The sequence below is a fragment of the Aedes albopictus genome, chromosome 1 (genome assembly GCF_035046485.1).
Source record: "Aedes albopictus strain Foshan chromosome 1, AalbF5, whole genome shotgun sequence".
Lineage (NCBI taxonomy): Eukaryota > Metazoa > Arthropoda > Insecta > Diptera > Culicidae > Aedes > Aedes albopictus.
In genome coordinates this window covers 129,381,137-129,406,168 of record NC_085136.1, presented here as the reverse complement: position 1 = coordinate 129,406,168, position 25,032 = coordinate 129,381,137, and the positions used below count along the sequence as shown (strand labels likewise).

The 25,032-nt window shown below is 42.1% G+C and overlaps 1 protein-coding gene across 2 annotated transcripts; it reads right to left on the bottom strand.

The window, feature by feature from the left end:
• Nucleotides 1-206: 206 nt before the first annotated feature.
• Nucleotides 207-24,719, bottom strand: LOC109422955 (transmembrane protein 47). 2 transcript variants are annotated; one of them, XM_062845358.1, is made up of 6 exons: nucleotides 24,569-24,719; nucleotides 12,776-12,962; nucleotides 12,515-12,664; nucleotides 11,977-12,039; nucleotides 2,414-2,631; nucleotides 207-2,345 (listed from the first exon to the last, which is right to left on the bottom strand). In XM_062845358.1, exons 1-5 carry the CDS (start codon nucleotides 24,671-24,673, stop codon nucleotides 2,453-2,455), a joined length of 684 nt encoding a protein of 227 aa, XP_062701342.1. In that variant the 5' UTR covers nucleotides 24,674-24,719; the 3' UTR covers nucleotides 207-2,345; nucleotides 2,414-2,452. The 2 variants fall into 2 exon arrangements, with proteins under 2 accessions (XP_062701342.1, XP_062701343.1); XM_062845359.1 differs by having other exon boundaries at nucleotides 2,414-2,613.
• Between the last annotated feature and the right edge of the window lie 313 nt (nucleotides 24,720-25,032).

Sequence of the window (25,032 nt, the reverse complement as noted above, 5' to 3'; positions counted from 1 at the left end):
GAGAACGTGGATCTCCAGGTGTAACGATAAGGAATGCTGAGATGGAAAAGATGCTACGTATGGCCATGTTGTTGGAGGAGGTCAAATCGATGAGTCTTAGGTCGTTTTCGTCGCTATAGACTGGTCCGTATTTTCTTTCCCTTTTTCTGGGTGCTTATTTTGTTTGCGGCTGTGCAGGCAGGAAGTTCTTAAAAAAAAACAAGAACGCAGATTTTGTAGTTAAAACTCTTTATTGAAAGTCAATCGATGATAATTACATATAATTTAGTGTAGCGATACCTATTTACACAATTGACAGATATTTCAATAATAATTTGATCTAGATGTTCTGCTTACTCAATTCACGTTAGCTGTTAGCTGTTTTTCTCAAGTCAGTAAAGGAAGTTGGTACTTAGAACAAGTATTTTTTTTTCGAGTATGTGGTTTGCACGTATAGTGGTTGATAATGTAGAGCAAATTACAGTTTACTTGAGTTAGATGAGATAAAATTAGATTCATTCATTTTCGAAACGATGAATGTTACATGTTTTTAGCGCAGAAATGGACAATGAATATGCACAAAATGAACACAGACTGTGTTCACTGCAGAAGAACTAAGATCGCGGAAACAGAAAATGCATGGCCAATGATTTCGTTCGATTTGTGCTGAATACTCTTTCACTACAATCTTGTTATTCTAATCGTCACGTTCCTGTAAGTCTACTACAAACTGTGAATACCTTTGGGAAAAGGGGGCAAGTATAAAATGATTAGTATTATAAATCTGTCTACACTCGATACGATCGTTCCGTGGAAGAATCCCTCTCGATTCAAACTTGTTTTTTTTTCTCGTAAAAAAGTGGATATGATTTTGATTATTTATGTGAACCTTCGACGGTTGTTTAATAGGTATTTGTTGAGAGTCGTAGTTCAGAACGTGTCAGAATTCGTCACTGGTGTCAACTACCACAAGGTCCAATATAAAGGAAGGCAGTCCAAGAGAGTAACTCCTACCTATAGATGTGTAAAAGTGTGTTGTTGCGCGACTGTGGTTGTTTGTTTTGTTGATAGAACTGTTCGATATGGAGTGCTGGATATTGTTATTTTCTGTAAATGAGTATCTGTTTTTTCCTGAAACTTTTGTGTATGTACGATTTGGATAAAGTTACTGTAAATCTTAGTTCCTGGTGATGCGAAAAAGGATGTGTTTTTACAAGATATTTTCTGTGTCCATGGTTAAGAGTAGAAAATTCGTCCGATAGTATTCATTTGTATAAGAAAGACCACATTTTCATCTAAGATCCATATCCCAGAATAAAACACCTTAAAATATTATAACACAAATTAAAAATTTTCAAAACAAATATCAATTCGTCGAGTAAATATTTTACAATAGTAATTGTAGTAGTAGTTGCATAGTCCGCTAATGAATTCCTTCGGTTTAAATGTTTCCACTTGATTTTGTTCATGATTTTTGAACTCGCTTTCGGAAAAACATTGTTGTATAAATAGAGTCGATTCCTTGTTTTCTTTTTTGCTTCAATAAATACGTGTTTCTTGTATAAACTAGTTTAGCATTGTTGTTTTACGGCGCCTCACCCTTGCCCATGTCACGTTCTTTTTCGCTTTTAGCTGCTCTTTGTTGTTGGTCGTTTCGTAATTCTAATCAGATCTTCAAATCGGCTGCGTGACGACATGCTGATGTTTACCGGCTTATCTAATTGCTTTTTAATAACTTCTCAAAAAATCGCGTTCAATCTCCGCATTCTGCTCCTCTCCTGCTTTGCTTCTGGTTGTTGTTCTCTTGTCTGAAGGTTTCTATTGTTTATTTCGGGGTCTCTGTTCGTTTTCTGGTTCGTTAAATTTTGAGTAAGAGATTCAGAGATTTAAATACGGAGCAGCCTAACTTCTAAACATAAAACTTTGAACTTGCTTTAGGTTTTCTTTTCTTTTTGAATTTTGCTCGAGCGGTCTAAACATTTTCTAGGTTATGCTGTTAACGTTAATTCCAGTGTACGAGCAATAAACTTACAATAATTCGGCTGCTTAAGGTGAACGAAAGAATAACTCGAGCCCGAATATTCGAAGCTGGTTTGTGACTATTTTAAAACGAAAATTCATCGCTCATCGATCGAGTGCCAAAAATCGGGAACGCTCCAAAGATAGCAATCAACATTCATTCGGGTGTTTAGAGCACATCAAATATGATTTAGGTATCGTTTTTTTAGCTTGCGTGATTTTGTTGTCTAAGATTTTAGATTTCCACTGTTGTTTTCTCCACGTTTTCTGATTGGTACATCATCTCTATAACACTTTTTTTTGAGAGGATTGTGAACGACAATTAGTTTTCTCGATTTCATTTAAAACTGAAAATGTAAGAAGAATAGTTAGTATTACACACATTTTTCAAACTCTTCGCAGTGTTCATACTCACAGCCTAAAGTACAACATCGGGCAGGGCGTGTGGCCGGGCCTAGTCTCGCATCGAGGCGTCGTGTACTATTTTCCTTTCCTTGTAGTAGATCTCTTCGGATTCTTTGTCGCACAGGAGCAGCACGACGGCCCCGAACAGGAAGATGGCAGCACCCCAGCCGACGCCGTACGCCCAGCCGAACTCCCACACCGGACGGTTTCCTGCAATGAAGTGCGGATCTACGATCAACCGAGGGCATGCTCAAGGTTCCCTCCGGAAGAGGGAGGCGGTCAAGCAGGTGGCTCGTGCCACCACAACAACTCACACGGACAAGCACATGGAAGTTCTGAAGAAATTGTTCATTGCGGATTTGGTAACACTTTCATTTGATCTAAATTAACCCACACACATCAAATAATTCTAACTTGAGTACAGATTCTGGTATAGCTTTCTGGAAAATTCCATCCCGTTAGAATAAATGCAACATTATGTTATTATCGATCAGAGCAGAGGGAAACGTAAATAACGTTTTGATTGACGGCACTTCTTCGACATTAGTGATGCCGGGACCCTCGTGGTGCTTACACAGATTCGAACCACCACCTAGTAATGGTTCATAAAAAAACTCTTCGTCATCAACTGTGTACGGTACTGACGGCCGTCTAGGTAGGACATTGAAGCAACTGAAGGTCGCAATAGCTTACGCTCAGAATCTCGAGGATTCGTTGTCAGACTAGAGCGAACTCTATATGAGGCTCCTCTTAACCCTCTAATTCCCATGGTTACTCCATTAGGTGAACCCAACTGTCACCTACTTGTTTCAATAGTGGAACTGATGATCAATAATCAAATAAACTATTGATTTGCAGCTAAAGGTTTTTTCGATGATTTCGAAAAAAAATGGGGTTGTAGGAAGAAAATAGGTAAGGACTTCTGGAGTACAGAGCTTGGTGGTCTAGAGGCTACCGCTTCTGATTTGTATGTTCTTGGGATGAAGGTCTTGTGTTCAATCCGCCTACTTTGTATCTTTCCGCTTCCCTTTGTTTCAGCTTTCACGGCAAAGTGTCAATCTTTCATATGCACGTACGAGTTATGCAATCAACTGTGCCGCATCATCTTCTGAATAATTAACACACAATTCTATCACCGTACACCTGGCATCTACGCACCAATGTGTGAACTCTCTACCAAACATATCCCACAAACATTCCAACATCCGCATGAACTTACGCAGAGGTATATTCGGTCTGTTGTGGATATATACGATTGCATTCATCACTTCTTTCTCCTTCCCCACATTGACCTGCAACCTGATGTCAGGTGCCATTGTCGCCTGAGGATAGAAGATCGCCAAAACTCACACACTGAATATGGCTGCTAGTCCCCGGCAGATATCTCATTGATTGCTTGTATGAGTTTAGTTGGTCTTAGAGTTTGCAGGGTAAGAAAACATATTTCAAAGACTATACGACAGATTACGAAAGTGCTGTGATAATGAAGGGAGTATGTTGATAGATAAACGAGAGGTGGTTGAAAGGTGAAATCAGCGCTTGCTTTGACGAACACTTGAGCCAACCAACTCCCTAACTGAGTGAAGTACATGTGCCATTCAACAGCTCCAGAACATACGACAGTTGATAGGGATGGTATTGCAGTGGAATTCGTTAATATGAGCCAAAAAATGTGGGTCACTTGGTTGCATCGGCTGATCATCAGGAGTGAAGGTGGTAATTTTCCCTATCTACAAGAAAGGCTACAATTCAGGGTGTGTGAATATCCCAGCGATCATAATTTTGAATATCGCCTACACAGTGTAAGGGGCGCTGCTCTTCGAAATTGGACAATTTTTTTTTCAGCTCAATGTACTAATTTTCACGTGAATATGCCTAAATAAGATAGACTGCGTCAAACCCACGTCAAAATAAATGACAAAATTTAGGGATTAAGGGAGGAATTCCTCATTTGTATTTGTATTTGCATTCTTCAATTCATATGACACTATTCTGTCTTTTTTTGGGCTGCAAAACGGTGAGTCGATAATGAGAGCGTCCAACATAGCTCTGGTCCTTACAAGTTCCTACCTCATGCTTACACTGGTCAAGCGACGACAAAGACCACCAGCTAAGAGGTGTGTGCTTAGCTGGTAGTGTAGCCTGGGCACTGTTGTCCTTCTGACTTCAGCTAGATTGAGGAGATACGACCCGAGCGTCTGTTCACCAAGGAGGTGCGGCTCAAACAGAAGAAACGCTGCACCACGCCCACCTAGATCCAGGGTGGTAGCCCCATCAGCGTGGTCGTCCTAGTGTTGGTTGGGACGTTAAACAGAACTGGCACGATGGCCCTCCGGCTAGACAGGAGTGTTGGCGTAGGCCCAATAAGCCTCCCGTAAAAATCCCCATTCAGTTCTGTCGCAACTGTCGGTGAATACAGACGGAGGCAATTTGCGCTCTGTAGGTCGTTTTTTGTTCCAATCAGCCCGCGCTGTAGGTAGTTTATTCGGTCGCTTTGTTTCCCGATTGTTAACATTTTTGCACAACTCGGCGACGACGGTGCTTTCGGTGCGATATTGAAATCGATTATCGCTATGAGTGTGATTATCAACACCGCACAATTTCGGTTCCCGGTGGGCAGCCCGCGACCGACTTGGGATGACATTGCCAGTTTTCTCAAGAAACTGGACACGGATGTAAAGCTGATAGAAACAGCATATAAAACAGCGCATGATCGGTCTCTGTTTGTTAAATTTGTTTCTGATGCTGCAATGAGAGAGGCATTGAGGAGAAATGCGGAGCCGAAAACCTTTGTCTATTCAAACGGACAGTCAGTGGAAGTTCGAATGACCGTAGCCGGCACCAACGTACACTACGTTAGGGTGTTTGACCTGCCGCCTGAGTTGAGTGATGACACTTTAGCGTCCGAACTTAGCAAGTTTGGAAAGGTAGAGCGCGTAGTTAGAGAACGGTTTCCTGCAAACTTGGGCTTGGATCATGTGTTCACCGGAATACGCGGTGTACATATCGACATCAAAAAAGATATACCACCGATGATAGAGGTTTCAAACCGGAAAGGTCGAATCTTCTACGAAGGGCTTAAAGATACGTGCTTTTTGTGCCATGGAGTAGGTCACCGGAAAGACTCATGCCCACAACGCCGATCCCGAGGAAACCAGGAAAACGCATCATGTTCGTATGCTGGGGTTGTGTCAGGAAAACATGCTGCATCAGAAACGCGAACGGTACCTGACGTAACGGAGAGTCCTATTATTGAGATTCTGGAAGAGGAGATCATCGACGAGGTGTTGGATTCGACAGAAGTGGACCAGGCGCAGCCGGAAATCAGCGAACCTAATTTGAAGGACCACACGCCTGTGAAGAAAAAAGTGGATTTGGAAGCGGTGGCGGTGGCGTTGAAGGAAGCAATGGGAGAGCACCTGGCCAATCAGCGACGGGCTCAATTCGCAGCTTCCCATTCTAGTTCTGGTTCCGGATCAAGCTCGCGTCCTAAGAAAAAGTGCGCCCGCAAGACTTTCTATTGATAGATGTGTTTAAATTGAATAACTAGAATAACAAATTATGTATTCACTTGAGTTTCGGCTCAGTAAAGTTTTTAGTTAAACGATGAGCCTAACAAATAAACGCAATGGAAAAAAAAAAAAAAAAAAATCCCCATTGCGAATAATATAGGAGAAAATACGACTCGATACAATCGGCAAAGACCCACGCGACGAAATAAGGACTACGATTGGAAACTTGGAACATGGAATTGCAAGTCACTAGGTTTCGCAGGATGTGATAGGATAATCTACGACGAACTACATCCCCGCAACTTCGACATCGTGGCGTTGCAGGAACTTTGTTGGACTGGACAGAAAGTGTGGAAAAGCGGGCATCGAGCGGCTACCTTCTACCAAAGCTGTGGCACCACCAATGAACTGGAACAGGATTTATAGTGTTGGGCAAGATGTGACAACGTGTGATCGGGTGGCATCCGATCAACGCAAGGATGTGCATGCTGAGAGTTAAGGGCCGTTTCTTCGACTACAGCATCATCAACGTCCACTGCCCACACGAAGGGAGACCTGATGACGAGAAAGAAGCGTTCTACGCGCAGTTAGAGCAAACATACGATGGTTGCTCGCCGCGTGACGTGAAAATCGTTTTCGGCGACATGAACGGGCAGGTAGGAAGAGAGAAAATGTACAGACCGGTTATCGGGCGAAACAGCCTGCACGCCGTATCGAATGATAACGGCCAGCGATGCGTAAACTTTGCAGCCTCCCGTCTTATGGTAGTCCGAAGCACCTTCTTCCCCCGCGATATCCACAAAGCCACCTGGAGATCACCCGACCATCAAACAGAAAACCAAATCGACCACGTTCTAATCGACGGTAAATTCTTCTCGGATATAACCAATGTCCGCACATACCGCAGTGCGAATATAGATTCGGATAATTACTTAGTCGCTGTATGCATGCGCTCAAAACTTTCGACAGTTATCACCACGCGTCGAAGTCGAACGCCGTGGCTCAATATCGAGCAGCTGCGTAACGTAGGGTAAACAGGTATAATATGCCCCCCTTAAGCAGAAATGGCAATATATCTAAAATTGGGTTCTTTAGGGGCATCCAGATTATTGCATAATCGGAATCTCCGTCCGAAAATTAGTCGAAATCCAAAATTTGATCATTTTTTGTGCCCGGGAACTATTTTTAAAATGCATTTAAAGTTTGTATGGGGAAAAAATTTTGTTCGGGGCGAACTGTCACTTTATCGATTGAACTGTCACTCTATCCACGGAAATTAAAACTGTTTTGTTTATTTAACCATAAAAACAAAGGAATCGGAACGCAATGAAATCACCTTATACTCAAAAAATGAGCTCTTCCGATTAGGCTACAGAAAAGGCAATATTTAGTTCACTAAAGCTACTGACTTGGGGCCCATATAGCCGAGGCGGTAAACGCACGGGTATTCAGCATGACCATGCTGAGGGTGACGGGTTCGATTCCCGGTCGGTCCAGGATCTTTTCGTAAAGGAAATTTCCTTGACTTCCTTGGGCATAGAGTATCTTCGTGCCTGCCACACGATATACGCATGTAAAATGGTCATTGGCATAGGAAGCTCTCAGAACACTAAGCTGAGAAGCAGGCTTTGTCCCAATGAGGACGTTACGCCAAGAAGAAAGAGAGAGAACGCTATGGAAGCTTTGAAACGTTTTCCGAAAACGTTCCAAAATGTACCTTATCAAAACAAACGAGGCAATTCGTCCCATCAAAAAAAAAACCTCAAGTCCCGTGATAAAACTGTTCATTCATTTATTTAGTTAATATCAAATTCATGATAATACTGAATCAACAATTTGCCGCCATAATACTCGATTTGCAGCTGCAGCTCTCCAACGTCGGTCACGCCCAACACTCGCCAGATCACGCTCCACCTGGTCCGCCCATCGTGCTCTCTGCGCTCCACGCCTTCTTGTACCAACCGGATGGTTAGCAAACACCAGCTTTGCAGGGTTGTTGTCCGGCATTCTTGCAACATGCCCTGCCCATCGTATCCTTCCGGCTTTGGCCACTTTCTGGATGCTGGGTTCGCCGTGAAGTGCAGCGAGCTCGTGGTTCATCCTTCTCCGCCACACATTATTCTCCTGTACGCCGCCGAAGATCGTCCTTAGCACCCGTCGCTCGAAAACTCCGAGTGCTTGCAGGTCCTCCTCGAGCATCGTCCATGTCTCGTGTCCGTAGAGAACCACCGGTCTTATTAGCGTCTTGTACATGGTACATTTGGTGCGGGGGTGAATCTTTTTTGACCGCAGTTTCTTCTGGAGCCCATAGTAGGCACGACTTCCACTGATGATGCGCCTTCGTATTTCACGTCTTAAGTTATTGTCAGCCGTTAGCAAGGAACCGAGGTAGACGAATTCTTCTACCACCTCGAAAGTATCCCCGTCTATCGTAACATTGCTGCCAAGGCTTGCCCTGTCTCGCTCAGTCCCACCTACCAGCATGTACTTTGTCTTAGCCGCATTCACCACCAGTCCGACCTTTGCTGCTTCACGTTTCAGGCGGGTGTACTGTTCTGCCACCGTTCCAAATGTTCTAGCAATAATATCCATGTCATCCGCAAAACAGACAAATTGGCTGGATTTCGTGAAGATCGTACCCCGGCTGTTGAGCCCGGCTCGTCGCATAACACCTTCCAGGGCGATGTTGAATAGTAGGCAGGAAAGTCCATCACCTTGTCGTAGTCCCCGTCGAGATTAAAATGAACTGGATAGTTCACCCGAAATCCTTACGCTGTTCTGCACACCGTCCATAGTTGCTCTTATCAGTCTAGTCAGCTTCCCGGGAAAACTGTTCTCGTCCATAATTTTCCATAGCTCTGTGCGGTCGATACTGTCGTATGCCGCTTTGAAGTCGATGAACAGGTGATGCGTTGGGACCTGGTATTCACGGCATTTCTGGAGGATTTGCCGTACGGTGAAGATCTGGTCCGTTGTCGACCGGCCGTCAATGAAACCGGCTTGGTAATTTCCCACGAACTCATTTACTTTAGGGAAAAGACGACGGAAGATGATCTGGGATAGCACTTTGTAGGCGGCATTCAAAATGGTGATCGCTCGAAAGTTCTGACACATTAACTTGTCGCCTTTCTTGTGGATGGGACAGATTATCCCTTCCTTCCACTCCTCCGGTAGCTGTTCGGTTTCCCAGATCTTGACTACTAACTGGTGCAGACAGGTGGCCAACTTTTCCGGGCACATCTTGATAAGTTCTGCTGCGATACCGTCCTTACCAGCCGCTTTGTTGTTTTTGAGCTGGTAGATGGCCTCCTTAACTTCCCTCAGTTTGGGAGTTGGTTCGTTCCCGTCCTCTGCTGCACCAACATAGTCATTTCCTCCACTGCCTTGGTCCTCCGTGCCTACATTCTCTTCGCCATTCAGGTGCTCGTCGAAGTGCTGCTTCCACCTTTCGATCACCTCACGTTTGTCCGTCAGAAGGCTCCCGTCCTTATCCCTGCAGATTCCTGCTTGCGGCACGTAGCCTTTGCGGGATGCGTTGAGCTTCTGGTAGAACTTGCGTGTTTCCTGTGAACGGCACAGCAGTTCCATTTCCTCGCACTCCGCTTCTTCCAGGCGGCGCTTTTTCTCCCGGAAGAGACGGGTCTGCTGCTTCCGCTTCTGTCTGTATCGCTCCACATTCTGTCGGGTTCCATGCTGCAGCATTACCGCCCGCGCTGCATCCTTCTCCTCCAGAACCGCTCTGCACTCCTCGTCGAACCAATCGTTTCGTCGACTCCGTTCTACGTACCCGATAGTGCTCTTGGCTGCGTTGTTGATGGCTGCTTTGACTGTACTCCAGCAGTCCTCTAGAGGGGCCACATCGAGCACACCCTCGTCCGGCAACGCTGCCTCGAGATTCTGCGCGTATGCGGTGACGACATCCGGTTGCTTCAGTCGCTCTAGATCGTACCGGGGCGGCCGCCGGTAATGTACGTTGTTAATAACGGAGAGTTTTGAGCGCAGTTTAACCATCACCGTGATCAGAGTCGATATTAGCGCCACGATAGGTCCTGACGTCGATAATGTCGGAGAAGTGCCGTCCATCAATCAGAACGTGGTCGATTTGCGATTCCGTTTGTTGTGGTGATCTCCAGGTGTAACGATACGGGAGGCTGTGCTGGAAGAAGGTGCTACGAATGGCCATGTTCTTGGAGGCGGCGAAATCGATGAGGCGTAGGCCATTTTCGTTCGTCAGCTGGTGGGCGCTGAACTTTTCAATCGTCGGTCTGAATTCCTTCTCCTGGCCTACCTGAGCGTTTAGATCCCCTATGATGATCTTGACGTCGTGGTTTGGGCAGCGGTCGTACTCGCGTTCGAGCTGCGCGTAAAATGCGTCTTTGTCATCATCAGTGCTTCCGGAGTGAGGGCTGTGCACGTTTATTATGCTAATGTTGAAGAATCGGCCCTTGATCCTCAACCTTCACATTCTTTCGTCGATCGGCCACCAACCGACCCCGCGCCGCTGCATGTCGCCCATCACTATAAAAGCTGTTCCCAGCTCACGTGTGTTGCCGCAACTCTGGTAGATGGTATGATTATTTCTAAACGTTCGCACCATAGATCCTGTCCAACACACCTCCTGCAGCGCTACGATTCCGAACCCGCGGTCCTTCAGTATATCGGCGAGTATGCGGGTGCTCCCGATGAAGTTGAGAGATCTGCAGTTCCACGTACCGAGCTTCCAATCGCAAGTCCCTTTTCGTCGCTGTGGTCGTCGCCATTGGTATCGGTTCGCATTCTTCTCGTGTTGATTTTCCGGTGCTAGTCTTTTTTACGGCTGGCTCGCAGGGCCTGACACCAACCCACTAACCCAGGGAGCTGGGCTTACCTTCCCGGAAGCTACGGGTTCTGCATTGGCATTTCCTCCAACTACAGTGCTAAATAGCTAGGCTCGAGCGCCAGTCTTCGCCGGGGGTGGTGTTTTTAATGGGCGCCCAGGAGATAATATTTTACCTGAGCTTCCGCCCCAGAGCACTACACTGAGTCATTACCGAGACTTGGGAGGAGGAAGTATTACCGGAGGAGTGGATGGAAGGTATCGTGTGTCCCATCTACAAAAAGGGCGACAAGTTGGCTTGCGGGAACTATCGCGCGATCACACTATTGAGCGCAGCCTATAAGGTACTCTCTCAAATTTTATGCAGCCGTCTATCACCGATTGCAAGAGAGTTCGTGGGGCAATATCAGGCTGGATTTATGGGTGAACGCGCTACAACGGACCAGATGTTCGCCATCCGCTAGGTGTTGCAGAAATGTCGCGAATACAACGTGCCCACACATCACTTGTTCATCGATTTCAAATCGGTGTATGATACAATCGATCGAGAACAGCTATGGCGGATTATGCACGAATGCGGATTCCCGGATAAACTGATACAATTGATCAAGGCGACGATGGATCGAGTGATGTGCGTAGTTCAAGTATCAGGGACACTCTCGAGTCCCTTCGAATCTCGCAGAGGGTTACGGCAAGGTGATGGTCTTTCGTGTTTGCTGTTCAACATTGCGTTAGAAGATGTAATAAGGAGAGCGGGGATAAACACGAATGGGACGATTTTCACGAAGTTACTTTTCTGTTACTATTCTGAGGGTCAATTTAAATGCACAACGACCAGCCTCAAAGATTTTGCACAAACATAAAAAAACACTTTTGCCAAGCAATGATCAACTTCTTCAGGGACACATAATCGGACGATAATGGGTAATAGGGAATTTGGAATATTGGTTTTTGGTTAATTTGGTTGTTGAACACCGAATAACGTAAACATGTTAGGAAAAGCCAATCCAACAAATATAGTGAAGTCCCATTTTCGATGCGATTGAAAACCATTCATTAAAAACTCCATTTGCATTTGGTTGCAGTGCTTCTTTCGGGAAGATTGAGCAACCGTATTGGAAAAAGGAAACAATGCTCAGCCAGCATCCAGCCCGCTTGTGGAAGGATATTACCGATACCGATGATGCTGGCTGGGCAACGATTCGTTTTTCCGATTCGTGGAGAATGGGTAAAGAATAGTCTCACCTAGATTGAGTTCTGCGGCGAAGCACACGGGATACAGGATGAGGGCCACCAGTAGCGAAATCACTGAAACGAGAGAAATGCATATTCTGCCCAAATTCTGCAAAGTGACGTAAGCGACATTGATAGTTTTGGCCCATTTTTTGGTTATTATGCATAAAACTCTTGCTCATCCTCTAAGCTTCTTTCCATAGATGATAGATTACGACTAGATCTTGCATTCTAATACAACAGGCATATCACAGTGTTATTTTTACACCAGATATTACATATAATATATCAACAAATATCGACATTTTGAATGGCGCTTACGTCACTTTGCAGAATTTGGGCAGTATTGTTGTTTACGATGTTTATTGCTATCTCAGCACATTACTTAGCGATATGAATGAAATCTAGGTTGTTTGAGTTGATTGAGATAACTGGTGTTGTGTGCAAAAATCAGGGAAAGCGATTTCGACTACAACGTTGAAGGAATAAGCTTCTTCTCAATCAACACATTCTTCAAAAATGGAGATTATGTCAGCATCTGTATACTCACATGCCACCATCATGACGAGTACGGCCACGCGGTAGAACTTGTACTTGCGATTGTGGTCCTGTGTGTTCAGTCCGAGACCGGTCAGTATCGTCGCTATGATATCGGTGACCAGCGTGATGATACAAAGGCCTGCAGTGGCTTTGATGTACGCTACGGATGATACATACGAATGGTTTCATATTAATAAATTGAGAATAATTCATTTCGGATAATTGCCATCGAGAGGTGGGTGGGTAGTTAATTGAAACAGGAGATACTCACTGACGTCGCGGCTAGCGTAGCACCCGGCTGGGTCCTGCAGGTTGAACGGCAGTGGTGGCGAGTAGTCTTCCTCGATGCAGTGCACAAACAGTCCCTGGCGCCAGCTTTCCGCCATCAGCCAGTCCGTGGAAGTTAGCGCCAGGATCATCAGTATGCCCACTATCACTCCGCAGATGAAGGCAATTACCTGTGTGGGAGAAGAACGATTATTTGAGTGGAATAAGTGCCATAGTTGCATGTTGAATTTGAGGTTTAATTAGAGACTGATCCAAATACAGGGGATAGACAAAATGATCGGGACAGGCAAAATTTTCACTTTCCAAAAGATGGTCAACTTGCTGTAACTTTTCGAAAAGTGCATCAAATATTCTCAAATTTTTACTGTAAGTTCTTCAACTAGTTGTGTATCAGTGGACAGAATTTGGAAAATATCAGACAATTCTTCACGAAGTTATAATGATTTTTGAAAAAGATAAAATTATCCGATAGCCAAATCTGAGCTGTTATGTCTCCGGATTCAATGAACCGATTGCAATGAAATTTTGACCATTCATGACTTATATAATGAACTCTGGAAAACATTTAACTTAACTAGAAATTTTTAACAAGCGAAAAAGTTATAGCGATTTTATTTTTTCCACGATTTTTTAGTAAATTGGTCTATTTTTAATATGCATCCCATTACTTTTTCAATTTATTGGCGGCTACGTTGTTACTTTCCTTCAAAACGCATTTATATATAAGTCAATTAGAGGGAAACTAAATAAACTATAATTTGCATCTTGAATTTTGAAACGATGTTGATGTTTTGGATAATTTGGTGTTTTTTTAGAAAAATAATCTAATCGTTATAACTTTCTTCCGTGTTATGAATATAAAGTTTAGTCAATGGTTTTTCATAGCTCATTATATAAGTCATAAATGGACAAAATTTCATTGCATTCGATTCATTAAATCCGGAGATATAACAGTTCAAAGCAGGCTATCGGATAATTTTACCTTTTTCAAAAATCTTTATAACTTCGTGAAGAATTGTCCGATCTTTTCCAAATTTTGTCCACTGATACACAACTAGTTGAGGAACTTACAGTGAAAATTTGAAAATATTTGATGCACTTTTCGAAAAGTTGCAGCTAATTGAACATTTTTTGAAAAGTGAAAATTTTGCCTGTCCCGATCATTTTGTCTATCCCCTGTATATACATTTTGATGTAAGATTAGCTAGACACTACAAATTTAAGGTCTTGACGCTAGTAATGGACCTTATAGTGACAAAATTTTACTCCTACGGCAATGTCACAAAAATGTATTGTGTAATGTTACGCGCCAACCGATGCTGCCGAATTGAAAGATAAAGAGAACTTTTACAGTCAACTGAATGCTGTCATGGACAAGATTTCGAAAGGTGATATCATCTCCTAATCGGCGAGATCCGACTGCGCATTGCTAGGATCCATCGACAGGAGGAGGAAATCGGGCGTCGGTTCAACAAACGGCAACTGGGAGATGCTGTGGTGAAAAGGTCTTTCGTTGAAGAGCTAGAGAACCGTGCTGCGGATAGTTCAGCAGGTTGAAGCGTAGAAGATCAATGGAGCACCATCAAGAACGCTTTCATCGCCACCTGCTAGAATAATTTGGGTGAGCTACGCACTCGAAGAAAGCAGTGGATCACAGATGATACCTGGAGGAAGATAGAGGAACGAAGGAACGCCAAAGCCGTGATAGAGCGAGCGAAAACACGAGGAACCAACGCCGTAGTCTGTCAGCGCTATTCGTCTCTCGAGAAGGAAGGGAAACGTTCATGTAGACGGGACAAAAGAGCGTGGGCGGACTCCCTAGCCGACGAAGGCGAGAAAGCCGCAAACACCGGTGACATCCGTCTCCTCTATGATGTCTCACGTAGACTTAGCGGGTCCAATATAAATGCTACGATGCCCGTGAAAGACACGTCTGGACAGTTACTGACCGACCCGGCGGACCAGTTGACCTTTTTCAGGTATAGGTCACGCCATCAACACCTCAGCATGATCCGCCAAGGGTTCGACGCATTACCCGTGTCGACACCGAAGCTCCATCAGTGCAGGAGATAGAAACAGTCATCCGTAGCATGAAATCGAACAGGGCTCCAGGGGTCGATCGCATATCAGCTGAGATGCTCAAAGCTGACCCCGTAGTATCCGCATAACTACCGTCGATGGGGGTAACAATGGGTCTGGGGGGTGAGATTGGATCAAAACGGAGAAATATAAAATTTGAAATAGCTTATCAACTATCGCTAATTTATATTGAAAACTTTATATTATTTCAAAGAGGAGATGTTTTTACACGTCATGATGCAGATTAAAATGTTTGGCAATTATCGTTTTTTGTTAAATTTGTGGCTAAACTTATATGATGAAGCTACTAGTAAATCACTCTGAAAAAATTTCTCCTTCGGAATGTTTAACACAAGTACCTAACCATAAATTTTCTTATAAGTGGTTAGCTGTAGGTATTACCTGGTTGATGCAATGAAAAAAACGGGCTGTCGTTGCTCTTTTTATTTTAAAAGTCAATATTTTCGACCCTATGTCTAAATATTAAGAATGGGGGTGAGATTGGGTCAAGCAAATTATCGAGTGCACATAAACTTAACTAAAAACTTGATGATTTTGTGGCTATATCGGTCTCTTTCTACTCATAGTATAAGGGAGTAGAGATCAAAGTGGATACTATGAGTAGAAAGAGACCGATATAGCCTCAAAATCATCAAGTTATTAATAGAATACGGTCGATAAATCAGCATATGATATGAAAAGTTTGGCTCAAAAAGAAAAGTGTTCTTAACTAAAAATTCAACTAGTTTCCCACTCCCCATTTGACGTTAGAGTGGTGCCATGTTACCGTATCTTCATAAAAGCACGTTTTTTTCGAAAATAGTGTCATATAAGGATCATTCATAAAATACATAGAAAATACTGAAGAAAGAAGGACTTATTCTTATATCGTTTACTAGGACTCAAAAAAAAATTTTCAAAAATCTTTTTAAATGTTATTGCGGGAGAGGTTCTAATAATGTGAAATGTTGTGTAACATAATATTTGATCGACCCTCTATCTTGAGATGGAGTGATTTGCTTTGGCTATATAGAGGCCAACGATCATGTACACGGAGAAATCAAACTACCTAATTTTTGGGTTGATTTTACTCAAAGCTGAGTATATCAAATAAACTAGTTACCCAAAATTAGGTTGTTTTCCCTCTTTCCCTCACCGATGTTGTCAAAAACAAACAGAGATGCATCTACCCAACGGGGGTCCTTGAGCCCAATAAGCCAATTTTGGGTAAATGCAGGTTTACTCAAATTTGGGTTGAATGAGGGGGGGGGGGGGTCTTGGGTTGAATTTACCTACTCTTAAGTAAATGTTTTTGCTGGAGGTGAAGGCAATTTACCTAGTGTGAGTTTAATCGATTTACTCAAATTTGGCTTATTGGGCCGAACTATGGGATTGCATCAAAAGAACTCAATTTTGGGTAGTTTGGCGGTTCCGTGTACGTAAGAGTTTATAGCGGAGGGTTTGGTTAAACATGTCTTATGCAGTATACTAAAAATATATTTTTTAATCAATCTTTCAATGCGCCCCTCGCTCATTGCAATCCCCCCTCCTCTCATAGAGGTTGAAACTTTAAATGAGGATGATTATGGTGGCTAAAAATGGCGATACAACATGCAAACGTTATTTTATCAAATTTCAACCATTTTTTCGGATGTATTAGCCCTTTTAGGCGGATTAACCATCTTTTAAAATTACCTAAGTCTTAATTCGTAATGATTACATCGTATTTCAAGTAGCTTTACTAGATATGATCAAAAAAATTAACTTATATTTTTGAATAGGCGATTTTGAATACTTTGACCCATTCTCACCCCCTCTAAGGGGTGAGATTGGGTCAATTTTCAATCATTTGCAGTTTAGTATGATGTGATACTTTCTTGCTAAACTATCATAACCACATAGAAGAGTATACATACCATATAAAAAGTTATTCTGACTTCAATTGCATTTGTTATTTAACAAACAATCTTTGAGTATCCTTTTTTGACCCATTCTCACCCCCATCGACAGTACTGCATTCATTATTCTGCAACATTTCCGGCCGACTGGATGCAAGGCGTCTCAAACCCTTACGAACTCTCTTGAAACCCCCTGGACCACAATGGTCTTTTCTCAAGGTTCATCTCAGTCACGTTATTTCCCATTGCGATGAGCGCATACCCCTGGAGTGTACGCCGATGGTATGACCCTAGTATTCTATGATTCTATGGTAAGAATGCAACAAGCGGTTGAACTATGTGGTGAAATGGGCTGATAGCGTCGGCATTAATATCTCTCCCGAAAAGTCTAACCTGATGCATGTCTGTTTTAACGCTTCTCTGAAGCCTCTCTTGGAACTTTGACTAAAGTAGCTTGTGTAAAGTCTCTGTCGAATACTACAAGGATCCAAACTGTAGTAGAGTGACTGAGAGATATGCGATCTCTTGATTGCGGCAGGGGGAGGATGTGAAACATGTTTGAACTTCCTTCTCGCAGCATTGTTAACAAAACCCAAAGTTATGCGAGTCGCCCCCGGTCGCAACCAATCCCTGCAAACAAGTGCAATTTCGTAAGGAGTGCGCAATAGTGCGTCTCCATTAGACAGTGAAAAATCGTGCAAAGATTTCGGCGCATAAGCGACGAACTCTGTAATAAGCAGTTTCAGGACTGTTACAAAATTTTCAAAATGTCAGCCGCGAGAATAAGGACTTCTCAAATACAATCCGTGACTCAGGATAAAATTACAACAGTGGTATTCCCAGGCCGAAATATCAAAAAGAAAAGCCGAAAAAAGACGTAAAACCCAAGAGCTTTGAGAAAACTAGTGTCGTCCCCCTGTGCAAAATTTTCCAATTTGAAAAAAAAAAATGATAATTTGAGATATTACTTCGAATATGGAGAATACCAATTCAAAGCGAATACCGATATATGATCAAGATAGAGACGAACCAGCCAAGGGCTGAAAGTCTCTTCAATAAAGACAAATCAATCAAAAATATGATCAAAAATATTCTGCCCGAAAAAGGAGTTTCTTAAAAAATAATTTTAGTTAAAAAAGTCATCGAAAACTGCTTGAAGAGATTATCTCTGTTTTGCCTTTCTCGTACACCTAAGTGTACTGAAACTTTCAGTCTGGAAGGCTATATGCTTACTAAAAAACGAATTTTCGATAGAAGACTCGGAGGGTCAACCCAAGTAACCACTAAGCACTGGCGTAAGCGGTCTAAAGGTCATACAGCAGCTTTTTCGTGTCAATAGGCTCAGTAGGAAATGCTCTCAGGCATTATAAATAGTAAGCACTGAATAAGCCGTATATTAGTATATGACGCTATGCTATAGTGCTTGTAAACACAGTGTCTATCAGCCGAATAAGAAGCCTGACAGTGCTGTTAAAAGGCTTGGCGTGCATGACGTTTATATCAATCAAAGCTGATTTCAAGCAAAACAATACTGAACCGAAGCAAGACAATAAAATCTCCTCGGAAATTTCGTACGATCAATAGGGCCCCATTTTGATTCCTCTTGTTACGGAACCTCGTCAACCTCCCAAACTTCCCTAGCTGCATCTCCTGCAGATCTCTCTCCACCCTCCATAAAACCATTTTATACATTTCCAATGCGGCCGCATTGTACCCGATTTCAGATCCGAACATCGTATCATCCGGAACATTCCGATCGGAACATCAATGCTGTCCCAACTTCTGCCTTCTATTTCTTAAGTACGGTGCTGAGCAAACCGATCTCTTGGTGCATCGATGGAGCAGATGGGAAACGTGACGACATCCACTTAAGACCCACAACCCCGAGGACATCAGATCGAATCTGGATCAGGCCGTAAAAATCGAAGAAAAGTAGACTACGATGGAAAACATCCGGAGAAAAAAATAAAGAAAGTAAATAACTTTTTTTTTCTTTTTTCTTGGCCCATTTTTGACAACTCTTTCACCAGAGACTCGGTACGCAGATTGAAGCTGGCCGTATATCAGCCGAATATTTCGCCAAAATTGGCTTTTAAGCAGATCTATTATAGGATGTAGTTCTAATGAGCTCTGTTAACATTGCTCTTCATGTGGAAATAAAACCAACTTGGTGCCGATTTTTACGGCTTAGTGGCAAGCATGGGAAAACTCATTCGCTCACCCGAATACCGGCGATGCATAATAGCAAAAAGAACGCCAACAACCCAATGCTGAGTGAGATCCCGGCGCACTAAGAACGAACGCAACACGAACGGCTCGCCACCGACGCCACCGAAGCGAATCAGGAGAGAAACAAATAGAGTTCGAAATGAATCAGCTTGCATCGGTGTATACGAAAAGAACGTTCGCTCTCTCAACTACCGATTGGCATTCAGCTGATTGAATCAAAACGCACTCACTGATTCAATTCCCAGTACTGAATGCTTCCACTGAACGCTAAGTGAACGTTCCAATATGAATGCTCTCGCACCCGACTCAGTACGCAAACACTCGTTCAATCTTGGTTCGTTCGCCTTCGGCACTCAGATTCGGTAGCGATTCATTCGGCCGTCGTTGCTTGCTTCGCCCGGTGCTCGGCGATTAGAAAGAATGGGCAATGAAAGTGGAAATATTTTGCTTGGCTGGGGGAGAAGCACACTCGCATCAGATTGTGCGTGGATGTGAGTGAGGCATACGCAATAAATGAATGATTTTTTCCCATCCTTGCTTAGTGGTTACTTGGGGTATGTCTGTGCGCAAAATAAGTTCACTCACTTTTGAGGCACTTCCCATTAACCGATTTTTCGGATTATATCTCGAATCAAACCGAAATTTTACCGCATTGTTTGCTATAGAAAATGGTCCGCATTGGTCAAGGCGTTCCGGAGTTATGGCCATTTTAGTGATCCGGACCAGCACTGGTAGAACTGGCCGTATATAAAACTGAACCAAGCCCCATCATGCGACACATCAAACTGCGGCGATTTTTGTAACTATGCAATATGGGGTAAATTTGGTATGGGGAAGATGTCTGGAGTCTTAAAATGACGACCAAGATATCCAAGATGGCAGTCTAAAATCCAAAATGGCGGCTCCAAATTCAATATGGCGGTTGTTTGCTGGTGTTTTAGGCTCTAAATCCATGCGATATGGGTTTATGTGGTATGACAAAGATGTCTGAAGTCCACAAATGACGACCAAAATATCCTAGGTGGTGGTTCAAAATCTAAGATGGCGCGGCGGTTCAAACTCCAAGATGGCGTCTCCAGTTACCCTAGTGGATCGCCAATCCGGAGACGGCGGGTTCGATTCCCGTTCCAGTCGAGAAAATTTTCTCGATTCCTGGGTATAGTGTATCATTGTCCTTGCCTTACAATATACAAATTCATGCAATGGCAGGCAAAGAAAGCCCTTCAATTAAAAACTGTGGAAGTGCTCAAAGAACACTTAGTTGAAGTGAGGCAGGCCAAGTCCCAGTGGGGACGTAGAGCCATAAAGAGGAAGAAGAAGAATATGGCGACTCCAAATACAAGATGGCGGCTGTTTAATGGAGTTTTAGGCTCTAGAACCATGCAATATGGGTATTTGGTATGGGAAGATGTTTAGAGTCCAAAAATAAACCATGCAAAAAGGGATAGAGAAGATGTCCGGATTCAAAATATGACGACCAGAATATCCAAGATGGCGACTTAAAACCCACGATGGCGGCTCCATATTCAATATGGTGGCTGCAATATGAGAATTTGGGACAGACGTCCGGAGTCGAAAAATGATGATCAGAATATGCAAGATGGTGGTTTAAAACCCAAGATGGTGGCTTCAAATTCAAGATGGCGATTGTTTAGTGGAGCTTTAGGCTCTAAAACCTTGCAATATGGATATTAGCGTGGGACACAACAAGACATTTCACTCCTGTACACTTTTTGAGTTCCATTTTGGCCCCATATACACTGCGCAAAATTTTAGCTCGATCTGAGAAACTATATTTTAGCGCCAGCCATTTTAAGTTTTCATACGATTTACTATGGGGAAAATCACTTTTTCAAAGAAAAATCGCCACAGCTTGCCCCTTAACCCCTAAAAATAAATCGATGAACGATTTCTGTTGGAAATTCTACGAGGAATTAATTCTCCGAAGACCGCAAAGCGATCTAAGGCGTGTGGAAAAAGTTATTGACTGAAAACCGTTTGACATGCCAATGCTGTTTAATATGTAAGGAATAACAATAAACAATAAAATCTCGTCATTTTATCGATCGGTTGAGGCTTAATAACTTTTTCCACGAACGTCACATCGGTTTGCAATCTTCGGATGTCTGATTCCTCGTGAAGTTTTCTACATAAATCATTCATCGAACTATTTTTAGGGTTATAGGGGTGACTCCCAGCGATTTTGCTTTGCTGAAGTAAAATTTTCCCATAGTAAATCATACGAAAAACTAAGAATGACGGGCGCTAAAATATAGTTTTTCCGATCGATCTGAAATTTTGCACAGTTGATATGGGACCAAAGTGGAACTCAAAAAGTATACAGGAGTTTGAGTTTTTCCATTTTTTTTTGTATTTTCCCATATAAACCGTGTACCAGGCTAATGGATATATCTGGTATGGGAAAGAACTCTGGAGTCCAAAAATGGCGCCCAGAATATCCAAGAAGGCACGAGAAAGGCGCCATCACCGCTAGATGGATCAAAACGCTAGCGTTTTTTTAACATAAAAAGTAAAGCAGTGAAGAATAGTTCTTAAAAATAAAATCATCCGAAAAAAAAAATGTGCTAACAACCCGCTTTAAACAAAAGAAATATAAGAATTGCACTACTCAACTATAAATATTTTGACAGTCATGATTGATTATTTTCAGTAGATTACCGTTGCCTTGAGATTTCACTAAGAATTTCTCTAAGAGTATCACCAACAATTCCTCTGAAGGTTACAAACAGGGCGCAACATTTTCGAGCAGACGAGCCGAAGTTCACTGTGCGGCAATATTTCTCCACTTGCCTCCATATTCATATTCAGCTGCTCGATACTCGTTTGTCAATTGAATATTTGTAAAAATCTTACGAAGTGTTAAATTGCTGATGAAATATTAACGTTTCGATAATATTTAACCGTGATTTATACAGATCTTTTCCCATTTGGTTGTTGTGGAGTGTTTTTGGAAGGAATCGTAGCCATAAACGTAGGTAATTATGAAGATGTTTCTCGATCGGCTTCATGTTCAATGACTACGAATTGACTGACTGTGTGAAGAGAAAGAAAGTGAAAGTGAATTTGTTTGTTTAGAATATTCAGTGCAAAATCATTCAAATTCGTGCTGTTTCAGTCAATGATTATGTTTTCAATGATTCGTGTTTTCAGTCAATGATTGCAATTTTGCACTCTGGTTACAAATAATAAAAAAAAAACAAATCATAATTTCATCGGAATTTCTTTCTGCCATTTTTCGAATGAGAGTTTACGGAAGTTTGGAATTTGAATATTGTATAGAAAACCAGCTTTCCCCGGCAAACTTTGTCTTGCCTATTGCGTTTTCCGATGATTCGACCAAGTTCTCATCCAAAATGTATGAAAAATCAATTTTCAAAAAATTCTTTATATTTCTTCATATATTTGCGTCTCGAACCTTTCTTGGGTGAAAAAACTAATAGAGCAGACTAATGCCTTTGACTTTTTATTTGAAAAGATAAGATGCAGCAGAATTTGGAATACAATTTTTTTCCGCAATTTCGTAAGAGTGAAAATAGTTGGAAATTCCTATAATAATCAGTATCCCTGGAGCCATTTATTAGGTTTAACCAGGATTTTTCCGTTAGGAATTCTTGTCCTAAAATTAAATTTCAAGAAATATTGTTTAAATAAAAACTGCTTGTCTGTCAAGAATCTGATTTTTAGGTAAACAGCTCGGTAGTTCGATCCGAGAAAAACTATGCGTCTTGAGTGCATCTCCATTAGAATACCGGCTTAGGGACAAAACGTCAAATGTCAAAACGTCGAAAGATGAAACATCGTCTTTGGCAAATAGTGCTTTATTCTTTTAAAATAAACACATTCTTCCGCTTTCGACGTATTGTCACACACCCCACATTTGGGGCAGTCTAATAAGACAACTGTAACTAAGCTCGAAGGAGTTCATTCGGAATTTTTGAAGTAAAATGTCTTGGCTTCCAGTCAAAAAGTCTCAAATGAACGAGCTCAGATGCATATAAAGCCTGTATCCGCGAGCGATAATCGGGACACAGAAGTGCGGCTGTAGCTCTGTAATGAATGGGTAAAATTGGCCAAATAATTGACTAAGAACTCTTTGATGTATGTGTATTATATGTGCAAAATTTCATAAAAATCGATGCATTACTTTTAACGGTGGAAGAAAAACAAACAGACGTGGTTTTAAGCATTTTTTACAATCATGACCAATTTTCATTCGCATAGTAGATGGTTTTTTTATGCTGCAGCTCAAAGTTCTGTGATGATAATTATGAAATTTCGATAGCAGTTATGATACTCATAGAGACACTTTCTTGCTAAATTTCATCAACATGGTTTGAAAGCTACTGGTGTTGATAGGAGTGAATGTTAGTGAAAAATTGTCGTGTTTTTCATGTGCGATGTTTGCCTTTTCATAACTTTTGAATTTCTCTGCCAATTTTCATGAAATTTTCATAGAAGGTAGTTGATTATGTGTATTATATGCCCGCAAAATTTGATGATTATTGGCATAGTACTTTCAATAGTACAGTCGAAACAATAAGAGGTGCTGATTAATTGCTGTCTGAGGGGCTTAAAATCACGTTCAGTCCCAATATATGTTTCGAATATAAAATTGTTGATAGTGCATCGATTTTTTTTAAACTTTGCCTATGCAATTAAGGTAGATTGAGAGGTTTGTGTTCAAAATTTTAGCCATTTCCTTTGCCAAATTCAAAGGTTGCAGCGCTGACAAGCAAAACTAGGGGCTGTACAAAATTCAATGGCGCACATTCTACTTTTTCATTGCTATAATCGAAAGTACTGCACCGATTCACATGAAATTTTGTAGGTGAAATGAACACATCTCAAGATGTTATTAGGCCAAATTTGATCAATTTAAATGTATCTATTACAGATTTACAGCTGTATTTCCGTGTCCCGATTATTGCGGATACAGGCTTTATGTACGTTTTTTGAGGTTTTTTCTCTTATTTCTCTTTAAGGCTAATCTTGAGCATTTCCTTATTTTTTTATTTTTGATTTTTACCAGTTTTACAGAAACCATTTTTAACTTAAATTTTGTTTAAATGGTCCAAAATGCATCCAGTTTCATCTCAAAGGGATACAAGAAATCATCATATCCACCAATCATTTTCCTCAAACATTAAAGATACATATTTCAGGTTTATTCGCATTCACATGCATGTATATATAGCATGCGAAGTTGAAATTCTCCGTCTCAAAGATTCTAGGCGAATGATAACGAAAGAGACGGAGGATAGTCAAAATAACATGATTCCTCATATCACCTTCAAGAAGCGCAGTGAATGACCGTGGAAGTGAGTTGGGTTGTTACACCATAACAGTGATTGTGTGACATTTGTATTTTTGACCAACCTTTGTATGAAATGCGGTCACTGTTATCTCATGGAGGAGGCGCATGGTACTTCACTATTTCATTAGTTCATTCAATTACATTCAACCGTCATATTATATATAGCTCAATTCCAATCGCTAACATTCGCAACGATCCATCTAGTGAGTGTATCCCCAAACTAAATCTTCCTTACCTTGAGTGGCCGGGTGATGGTGACAGTTTCGATCGTCGTCGTTGGAGCCATCCTGTCAGGAGAGGGACCACGTTTGGTACTGCAAGCGAGAAGAAGAGAAACCATCAGCCATAAGTCCAAAAGTACTCGGTGAAAGAAAAATTAGATCAAATTAGTAAAATTATAAACTTTGCGCTCGGAAAGCTCGCGTATCTATATCGCAGGCTACAGCCACACAGGCATAAAAAGTTTCACGCATATACATATATTTCTTTTAGTGGAGCAAACCGTCGTACTTACTCGAAGCCTCGAAGAAAAGCTTCTGTGATGCTTCTTGGTTTATTGCTAGGAGGCCCCCTGGAGGATATGTAGGTGGCTCGAAATCGCGAAGGAAGCGTCCCACTGACTATAGCCTGGGCAAGTGATTTTTCGCTCACCTGCGGTAGCCAGTAAATTACAAACTTTTCTCTTTCCTTTCGTGTGAG

Coding starts and splice junctions, on each gene's coding strand:
- LOC109422955 (XM_062845358.1), bottom strand. CDS start 24,673: ATGGTTTCTCTTCTTCTCGCTTGCAGTACCAAACGTGGTCCCTCTCCT. Junction 12,665..12,775: donor CTACGCTAGCCGCGACGTCA/GTGAGTATCTCC, acceptor TATCATCCGTAG/CGTACATCAAAGCCACTGCA. Junction 2,632..11,976: donor CGCCGCAGAACTCAATCTAG/GTGAGACTATTC, acceptor GGTTGATCGTAG/ATCCGCACTTCATTGCAGGA.